Genomic DNA, 10,653 nt, shown 5'->3' on the forward strand with positions numbered 1-10,653 from the left:
CACAGTATGATCTATTAAATATAATTAATTGGAATTAGAATTAATTTTCACTGGTAAATGGCCAGATTTGACCTACAAGCTAATAGTTGTCATCTTGTGCCCTTCTTATTCTCATCAATTTTCCTAGCCAGTCTGGGGATTCAAACTGATGTCCATCACCTGGTTCTTTATCCACCAGGCTCCTGCCATCGTCATATTTTCCGCAAACTTCATTGAACTTGTCAGTGGTATGATCAGTGGTGTGCAAGATATGTGCATGTAACACTGGCATAACCACTGTCATTGAAAATACTACAACTCACATTCTTTCACATATCATGTTTTAGCTGCTTCTTCTTTTTACAAAATTGAATTTCCCATTCCCGTTTCCATGTCCTCATGCATCCAAAAGTTGTTGTTTCCTGCTACAAGGAGATGCTTTTCACTGTGGTTTACAGTAAAAGATACTCATGTAATGAGCACATATATAAGGGAAGATAAAAAATTAGGGGTAAATGCAAATTAGTTGCTGAATATGCAGAGTCCATCTAAGTAACTAAACTAGGCAACTAAAAATAAAAAATGGTTAATCTAGAAAGCACTCACATTACAATTTTTATCCCAATTTTAATATTCAAAACAAACACATAAAAAATGCACCCTTTCTCCTCCTCCTTTTTTTTTTTTTTACAAAGAAAAGATAAATATAACGAGCCCAGATATCACGGGCTGTAGGAACTAAATGATAAACTAAAGAAAAAAAACTCCTCCTGAATCTCCCATTTCCCCAAGTGAGAAGAGAGACAAGGGAAGGTGAGGAAGAAAATAAGCCAAATGGCACGGCAAACAACAAAGTCCTTTTGGGAGTGGGAGTGATTGGGGTCAAGTTACAGTAGTTGGCAAGACTTTCACAATGACACCTGTCTCTCCAATTACTGTGAGTCTCACTGACTTTTCGCTGCTGCTACTGTTTCTGTTACTAAATTGGGGGCTGAGGTGTACTGGCTCCACACTGGCACCTACTGAACATCTCTGTAGTGGTACGGATGTAATGTCCATCATAACAGCTCATTTCAGCTCAAATTTCTTGAATTGTTACATTATTAACCCTAGAAAGTGAATAGCCAGTACATAGTAATAGTTTAAATTAAATTAAGACCAACATTCTGGTGTTTCACGGTGTTAAATCACACAACTATTTCTTTACATGATTTACAAAAAAATGCAACATAAAAATGTAGGTATGGGAACAATCATGAACATTTTGAAAATGCTAAAAATCATTCATAAATTCATCATAAAAAATTCATGTTGACCCCCCCCACCCCCCAAAGTCATGCAAATGTTGAAATGAAGTACAATACTGTAATCCCACTCTCGGTACCCCAAATGATGTCCCTTGCTCGACACAATATTTTCACTTCAGTTTTGTGATATTAGATTATTAGATTGTCTAGTGATTAGGATCAGATAAGATAGATTTGCACAGATTTTATTATGACTTAAAATTCATCATCACAAAATCTTTTTTATGTCTAACAGGCAGAAAAGGCATACACTGTGAACACTTCATGATATTTGTCCACTGCAGTATGGATGTGAAATACATACAGACTGCCTACAGCAGTAGCTAAGAATAGGACTTACTGTACACATCTGATTTCTCTGATGTAATTTAGATCTAATATAACTAAAATCGAGCCCCAAGGCTGAGCAATTTATCTTATCTGATGATCAAGTGTGAAGCAAAAAAGTCCTTCGCTCAGATGTTAGGTAGAAAAAAATCATGATTGAATAGTAGAGTGCTAGCTATGTGCTGAAAGAGAAGAGGCAGTGGTTGCAAAGAGCCTGAGGAATGAGCAGTTAAGATCTTCAGTTCGAAGTAATAAGGAAACAGTGTCAGTGTGGTATACCTGTGTAGCCTCCTTTTTTCAAGGCTCTTTTGTAGAGTGACAAGCAACATGGGGAGATGTAGATTAATTTAATGTAGATGGGAGAACGACATGTGACACAGGTCTCCAGCCCAACTAAAACTTGGGACATCACAGTTACATGGTCTAAGATGTCACACAAGGAGATATTTACCGAGCCATACCACACATTATTGTCAGGGGTGCGAAACTGCAATTTTAATCACATTTGTACCACTAATCTATACCATCTGATGCTGTGCTGTTTGAGATACATTTTGCACATGTCTGAGATAGATTGAATGAAAGTGTTTACTGATGCTAATATTGGATTACTGATTAAAGAGAAGACACTTTTTAGAACTGCAATTCTATTTTGCAATTATACTTTTTTCCAACAATATGTGAGGAAATATTAGTTTAAAACAGCTTGATGTTGTCAGCTCAACAAAAACATCAGTGAAATAAAAAAGCCTCCTGGAGTTATAACTTGCAGAAAAAATCAATGTGGGACACTTATGGAGTTCTTCAAAGTCCTTTGACTAGATTATTGTGGTAAACAGATAAAAAAGGTCTTTAATTGGCTGATTCAGTCATATCACACTACAGTGGACCAGCTATCTGATCGGGCCTGCGTATAGTCTCCGTCATCTGTTTGTCCAATAAAAAAGGGCCACATGTTGACATTAATGTTCAGACATAATTTCCTCTGAGGCAGTTGGCAATTATAAATCAGGTGCAAGAGCTGTTTGTATACATTTCTATTTCCTCTTCCCATATTGTGTGCCTAAAATATTTATTTAAATACAATTTTTAGCCACGCAAATTTTCTTCCACTTCACCTGTGCAAAACCTGGGCCTTTAGTAAATATGGAGAAACAGAAATTGACTGTTAACGCCTAAAGAATTCCCCATGGAGTGGCATCTTACACCACTGGATTACCACACCACCCTACTTGCTAGCTTTTAACGATGCTTGGTTTACCTTGATACATCTTAAGCGTTAGTAATGCAGTGGCTAGGCAGCTTTTACAATTAAACATCTGTGTCCATAGACACATTGTTGGGTGATATCCTCTGTTTTTAATAGAAAAAAAAATGACAGTGGTAGTGAGATCTAAAAGGGGATATAGCACGGCTTGAACAATAAATGGCTCTAAATATGGTTTAAATATGTGATTAGCAAATTGTCCGATAACATGATTAACATTCTGACACATTATCATTATCCTTATCTTTAAGCCAATTACCTAATCGATAACCTAATTGGCTCATATTTTGATTCATATTCCCCACTCTATAACATTGATTCTCTCAAAGCTGGATTTTTCATTAAAATATTCACTTCTTCATGAAAAGGTTCTTACTGAGTGGACACCTCATGTTCTAATCTACAGTCTCTGTCGACTACTGAGCTCTTCCAATTCCCTGATGACACAGAAAAATGTTCTTGTAGATGAAAGACGGTAAGATAAAAATACTTTTTCTCCAGCACCTCCCCCAGCAAATGTCCACGACACTTGAGCAGCAGCAGCTTTTTATTTTTGAGCCATACTCATTTCACCACGGCTCTGACACCAGGCAGAAAGGTCCCACATTCTTTCCCTCCACAGGTGGAACTGTCTAACCCCGGGATGCTCACTCTATAAATTACATCCCCCGACCATCTATTGGTGTGAGGCACCAGTTCAGGAGCCTGATCCTGCTGCCCGGGTGTGCGCTCGAAAAGCAAAGAGACTGTGGATCGATTGCAGTATTGCCCAGAGCACTTACTGCTACTCAAATCCAAAACCACAAAAAAACAATTTGGTGTGGGCATGCCCCCATGGATATTAATAATTGAAAAGTTTCTTGGTCATACCAGGTTTAATTCAGGGAAACAAGGGCCATCCAGTGATTTTCGGCACACTGTTCAGAAATGCCCGTCCCTCCAGCTCTGTGACTTCTAGTTGAGGCATTGCTAAAATTCTATCCACTAACCTCCCGTGTTCAATTCATTTTCCCACATACAGTAGCTGCAAAATGTGATAGGCCAAGATAACATGAAAAAAAAAAAGTATATATGCATGAAAATCACATAAAGCTACTACGAGGCAATTTAAATTTGTAATTTTCCGCAGAGCAAAGCTGGGGCTGCAAAAGATCTTGGCTGGTTGGCTCTTCTACCTGAACACTGGGATCCCGCGGGCCTTTCGGTTAGAGACGGATCACAGTTTATTCCGATGTTGTGAAACATAAAGGCTAAGTGCACATTCAATAGGAGCAAGAAATTCCCTGCCGCTCAAGGACCACGGGCGAACAACTTGGATCATAATGCGTACTACTCAATAACTGTTCATTGCTTCGCAGGCAACAAAGCTCACTGCAAGTGATTTTCTATTCGTTTCATATTCTATCTGCTGTGGGCTGTGGATCTTAATGAATGCCATCAAAAGACAGAATGCCACAAGAGAGCCCTGTGCAAAACAGCATGTGCTGTGTTTTCCACTCCTTGAAATCTATTAATGACACTGTCTGTAAGAGGAGCTGGCTCATCCCATAGAGATCCAGTGCTGGAGAGTGTGGTCACTGACCTGAACAATCCACACTTCAGTCGCTCCCCGGGGGGCTTTCATGCACATTTACTCACGGCGGGGACGAGGTCATGCTGCCCTTTTAGCACAGCACTAACACACAAACAGCTCCGCCAGTGCCGCACACTGACGGAAACACACACACTACACTACACACACATTGCGTAGCCTCTCTAATGCAGTCAGATATGACACGCGTTCACCTGTGAAGAAAGACAAGAACATTCAGACAGCACGGGCACACTGAATACTTGAGCACACCTACTCGCACACGCACACACACACACACACACACACACACTTCGCATGAGCATACACACACAGACAGGAAGCATCTTATCTGCTGATACTCCTTTCACCCTCTGGGGGACTGAGAGCTGAAATACAGGTGTGCTCTCTTTCTGTCTCTCGTCTGCTGTGGTTTGTACATGTACTGCCTTCTTCCAGAGCACTCTTCCTCGCTGCCAGTCGCTTATCAACAAACAATTTACGATTCAAACATACCCTGCCTCTCTCTCCTGCTCTGACAACACCACTCTCGCATTCTCTCTCTTAGCCTCCGTCAGCCACAATACCTCTCTCTCTCTCTTTCAGTTTCAGTGTTGCCAAAGCGTGTCACAATGTATTGTTTAGACATTCAAAACATGGTGTAAAGCTAAATTGAAAACATTAAACATTAAACGAGGTTAGTGTAAACCCCCCTGTTGACCATATTGAAGGCACTTAGCTCTAAGGCAACAATTGCTGTGAACAGCTGATTGTAAATGTACTATATGGCTATCTGCAGTATAACTCAACAGTTAATTGTTTTTTAACTGAGTGCTTATGATTTTACCACTGGTCCATCTGTGCAATTATCAGTTTAAATTTGAAATCATATGAGCTTGTTAGCCTGCTATATCTTTTGGATGGTCTGTGTCCCTCTGTCCGTCCATCTGTCTAATATGAATATTTGAAGACAGAAGGATGATGCAGCTTGGAACAGTTCTTTGGCATTTAAAAGAATAGTCGGATTTACGTTTTATGGGCTTGTTGCATCTTGTTACAGCAGCTATCACGTTGTTTCCAATTTGCACATGAACTAGCTGGCGGTAACTAGTGCTAGCAGTGGTCGGTAGTTAGGTCTTTATATTAATATCTGTTGCTTTGCTAATCTTAGTCCTCTGGATGGTGTTTAAGGCAGAAGACTAGTCTTTAAGGGACAAAAGAAAATGGTTTACCATGTGGCAGTAACACACAGTTACCATGACTCATTTCACACTGAATTGTGAACGATGGACATTACGCTCTTCCACCACAAATTGGATTACGTGACAACTAAAGATTGCACACATCTTTTTCAGCTGTTACAACTGTATACGTGAAAAGTTGGATGATACATGAAATGATCAAAAGTTAGGCCAGTAAAACAGCTTTGGTTAAGTGGTGGAGTATTAATTTAGTGATGTTAGAATAGTTACTATAAACTATATAAATTTAAACTACAGAGGTCCTTGGAAGTGATCATGGGTGTTTGCAGTTGAAGGTAAATGTGAACAACAAATCCCCTTTCAACAAGATACTACTTCTTTCTGTTCATGTCACTTTAAACCATCAGTGATGGGAATGTGCTTTTCTGCTTGTAGTGCATGGAACATGTACTACAAGACATGGCATTTTGGGAGACCATGCATAGCCTTACCAAACTCTTCATTTTACAGCACTGCTGTACTTTTACTGTACCTCTTGTACTTTGAAATCAAACTACCACAGCAATCATCAGTCACATCCATCACTTCTCGCTTTTCTCTATACTTCAGTCATTATCGTTATCATTATCGGAATTTCTTTAGTTCAATTTCGTATTGACACCAGACTTTGTTTCTGGGTGACATGTGCAAAGCTTACACTATCATCAGTATCAACTGTACAATAATTATTCTTTGTTTTGAAAACTTGTTCTATACATTATAGCATAATGACAATGACATAACACTGTTGACAAATTTACATGTGGTGCTGCAAATCTTTCAAAAGCCAAAGCTTGTTCTGTGTCATATCCAATTTATTCCATCATACCTTTCTTCCCCTGTGGTTCTTTGCAGTTGTCATGTAGACAGGCACCCCAGGGTGACCACTGGGAGAGCAGGCAGTGGTGCTGGCAAGGGATGGAGCAGTGCTGGACGGCCGAGGGGGGCTCTTCACCAGCGCACAGCCTGGCATTCACAGGCCTGGACACTGAACAAACAAGAGGAACAAAAGCAAGGATATACCGCGCTTAAGTCAAGCTCAGACACACACAGGCAGTGGGGGAGTGTGTGTGTGTGTTTGTGTGTGTGTGTGTGCACGCGATTGCTGTCAAGAAATATGTTTGGAATTGGAATGCAAACAGAAGAAGAAGCATCACTGTCACTGGATTGAAAAGTATGGATCTAATTTATTTGTTATTGGGAAGACAGTAGTGTATTTATTAGTAAAGGTTACAGCTTCGAATATTGTACACTGTGGTGAGAAGCAGGGTAAATTTAGCAAAGCTTATGGTGGAGTAAAAAATAAAAGAGAAAATAGAAAGAACTGAAGGAAAATTGCTCTTCTCATCTCATGCCTGGCTCTGGAGCATATTAAATAGAGGGCAGCGGCCAGCTAAGGGAGTAAACAGGAGCTGAACAGGGAGATATTAAGGCAAGACACGGTATAACCAATTCACTGCTAAGCATGGCTGGTATGATTTGCAGATCACAGAAAGCTCAGCCATCTGTAATGGGCTCTGACATTAGTCTCTCACACAGAATGAGAGGGTATTTTTTGCCTGTCCACAACATGGGGATTTATTCAATCTAATATTCCATTTTGATGCACCTCCGCACATCATTGAGTGGCAAATTTCCATTTAAATGAGAGCCCAAAGAGAAATTCACTAAATGTCCATTGTGCATTTTGTCTTCTCAACAAAAGTAATTTACATGGTGTTTGATCTCCTTTGTAAAAATGAGACGCTGCTTAAACACATGAAGTGCGTAGTACAGATCTTTCTGCTTTGTTCCCTAAATTGTGATTTCTTGTATTTGTCAGTTGCGTTACTGCAGTAGGCATCCAACAGGAGCAAATTGTTTTCCACATTACCTGAACAAGTAGCTCTCCATATTGCAGGCATAAAGCCACATCTGTCTACATCAAATAAAGCTGTGCGGGTCACGTCAAGGTAAACATTACAATTGACGTATTGATCTTTGTCCCTCACATCCATTGGTTCAAAGAGCTGCCCTCATTTATATTCAGCTAGCATATTCACTGTCCAAATACCCCTGATCTTCTAGCATTTCTCTGAACTAGTGAGTTAAAGGGACATCCCACTGCAAATAGCGAAACACAGCCATGAAATCAAGCCACCCAGGACTCATTGAGAAAAAATTAATGTTATTGTTAAATAAATGGTCATGTTTATTGGGCAGGAAAGAGTGTGATTTGTAAAAGGGGATCTTATAGTTGAAAGCCATTAAAAACTACCCACTGTGCTTAATTAAAAAGATAAATGAACTACTTGGTATGCATGTGGTCCTCATTTTTTCTTCTAGTGATTGATTTTATAAGCTTAAAACTTAGATTTTGTTTAATTGAAATTTTGAGACTATCACTTTTTAGCACAGCTATTTGGAGTTTATTCAATCAACCAAGTTTATTTGTCACATTTATTTAAGGTAAAATGACTTTGACAATGAATTTGGGAGGGTTGCATTTTGTACTACCTTGTCATTTGCAAGTGCCTTCATCATTTCAAGTGTTAAATAAACACTGAAAAGTAATTTAGTAAGTAAGCTCTTCCTGAGCCTCTCAGTGCTGAGAGTCAGTATGCAGTGCCCAGGTCAGACCCTCTGGGATGTGGACCAAAGTACTTGAAGCTGTCCACCCTCTCCACCGAGGACCCGTTGATATTAAGGGGGCGTACTTCCTTCCCTTCTTCTTCCCAAAGTCCACTATCAGGTTCTTAGTCTTGCTGACGTTCAGAAGTAGGTTGTTGTCCTGACGCCAGCGGGTCAGGTCCTCTACGTCCTTCAGGTAGGCCTTTTCACTCTTATCTGAGATCAAGCCCACCACACCTGTGCCGTCAGCAAACTAGATGATGGTGTTGGAGTCGAAAGTGGCTACACAGTTGTGTGTGTAAAACGCAGCACTGGGGTACTCTGGTGTTAAGGATGAGGGTGGAATAGGTGTGTCTGCACACCCTCACCACCAGGGATCTGCCCGTCAGGAAGTCAATGATCCACATGCACAGTAAAGTGTTTAATCCCAGGTCCTTGAGCCTTGTGACGAGCCTAGACGGAACCATGGTGTTTAACGCTGAACTGTAGTCAGTGAACAGCAATCTCACATAGCTCCCTATCTTGTCCAGGTGAGAAAGGGAGCTATGTGACATTAACAGAATCATTAACACTGGTTGCCTTGGTGACTCTGGCACTTACCACATTTTGTATGCTTTTTCATTTCTATTCATATTAATATTATTACCAAAAGTAATTCACTTTGGCTTCACGTAAAACCTGGTTAACCTGTGGTGGTTCTGGGTTCTTAACACAGCTAATGATAGAAGATCTTTGCTGCAGGTTGATAAATTGTGATTCAACCTAGAGCAAGCTCATGCTTTTAGGTTTATGTTTTTATTATAGACGTTTTTTCCTAAGAAACAAAGTCCACCACAATGGAATTGGTGAGTTTTATGATTGTTGCAGCACAAAAAGCAGTTTGTTGGAATCAAAAAGAAGGAAATAGACAGAGTAGCATGTGGAATGAGTGGAGCCACCACTGTTGAACAACAAAGGAAAGTGTGGCAGCTCAACCTTGGGAAACACAATCTCATACTTTGCAGGAATGGCAAATGTGAAGAGGGTTAGGTCAAAGCTCCACACTGTAAAAGTTATCAGGACCAAAATTCAGTTTCTTTGTTTATATTCTTTGCATCAGGTTACAAATAGGCAAGGCAAAGTGCAGAAGCATGAAAACACAGCTGCAAATGCTTTCTTCATTGCATAGTTGAGAGCAGCAAACAAACATAATAAAGGCTTCACAGCCTGCTAAGCTGGATTTGGACCACTGGGGCATTAAAATATATACACAATTTAAATCACTTCAACCAACACATTAATAATCATCAATTCATTATTTTACACCCAAACACAGATATACTACTGTATATGAATCCTACATTCTTTACCACGTCCAACATGGGGTTTTATCACAATGAAATATATGTAGAAAGCTTAGATTTCTGCTACTGGCATAATTGATACTGTAATCTTGTGTTATTATGGAAACAACTTTGTGACAGGCTTTCATTCATGATATTATGGCTTTCAGTACAAAGGCTGAAACAATAGGCAAATGACAGGCTGCAATTTACTGTGTGTATTTACACAGTGTGTATACTGTACATGTTTACATGAGCAGTGGGCTAAGTATCATTTGAGTTATTTTGAAACCAGTGGCAATACAAGTTTTGGTATTAATACCAAACAATATTTTTTGATTTTGCTTTAATTTGAGAAATATAAAAATGTTTTTCTTACAAAACCTTCATTCATTTAACAAAATTCAATTCAGTTTAATTCAGTTATATTTATATAGTGCCAATTCATAACAGAAGTAATCTCATTGCACTCAAAAAGTGCCAAAGTTATCAAGCTCTTCTCTAAACACAAGCAGCTGCACAAGAATTTTGCCTAAATAAAATAGTTTAAAACTAGACACATTTTGATTTGAATAAGAAACTATTTGATTACAAAAGTAACTAACAAGATTATGCATCTGACCAGAAATTCAATAATTGTTTTTGTTACATATGTTTTTGACACATTTCATTCTCTACCCAAAAAGTGTTCGACACCCTGTCCTGTCTAAATGGCACTAAATAATGGATGTTAAATACAGTGTGATCAGTTACCATCTATCATCGAGTTTCCACAACTCTCACGTCAAAGTTTACTGAACTTTGTCTGCCTTTTCACCCACCTGTCCCTCAGCTGTTGTGATTTCATCATACTTCTCAAGGGATTCACTGAAAAAGAAGAAGCAGCAGTAGTCTGACTGCAGAACGAACATCTCCTCGCCAAGTTTAGACTGGCTGTCAGAACTGCCTTTAAGACAAAAGCCACAAAATGAGATGTGGTTCTCTCTCTTTTTAACTTACTAACAACAATAACTTTCTTCTTTTCTAACTT

The 10,653-nt window shown here is 39.3% G+C and overlaps 1 protein-coding gene across 5 annotated transcripts in view; it reads right to left on the reverse strand.

Annotated features, from left to right (window-relative positions):
- thsd7ba (thrombospondin, type I, domain containing 7Ba) overlaps window positions 1-10,653 on the reverse strand; it is a 180,682-nt gene that overhangs the window by 83,896 nt on the left and 86,133 nt on the right. For 4 of the 5 annotated variants that reach the window (XM_044218070.1, XM_044218071.1, XM_044218068.1 and 1 more), the window contains one exon: window positions 6,521-6,679. The exons of the other annotated variant lie outside the window; for it this stretch is intronic. In XM_044218070.1, coding sequence (XP_044074005.1) covers window positions 6,521-6,679 — 159 coding nt within the window. The remainder of the gene's footprint in view (window positions 1-6,520; window positions 6,680-10,653) is intronic. 5 annotated transcript variants of the gene reach the window in all.

The sequence above is a fragment of the Siniperca chuatsi genome, linkage group LG12, assembly GCF_020085105.1.
Source record: "Siniperca chuatsi isolate FFG_IHB_CAS linkage group LG12, ASM2008510v1, whole genome shotgun sequence".
Classification (NCBI taxonomy): domain Eukaryota; kingdom Metazoa; phylum Chordata; class Actinopteri; order Centrarchiformes; family Sinipercidae; genus Siniperca; species Siniperca chuatsi.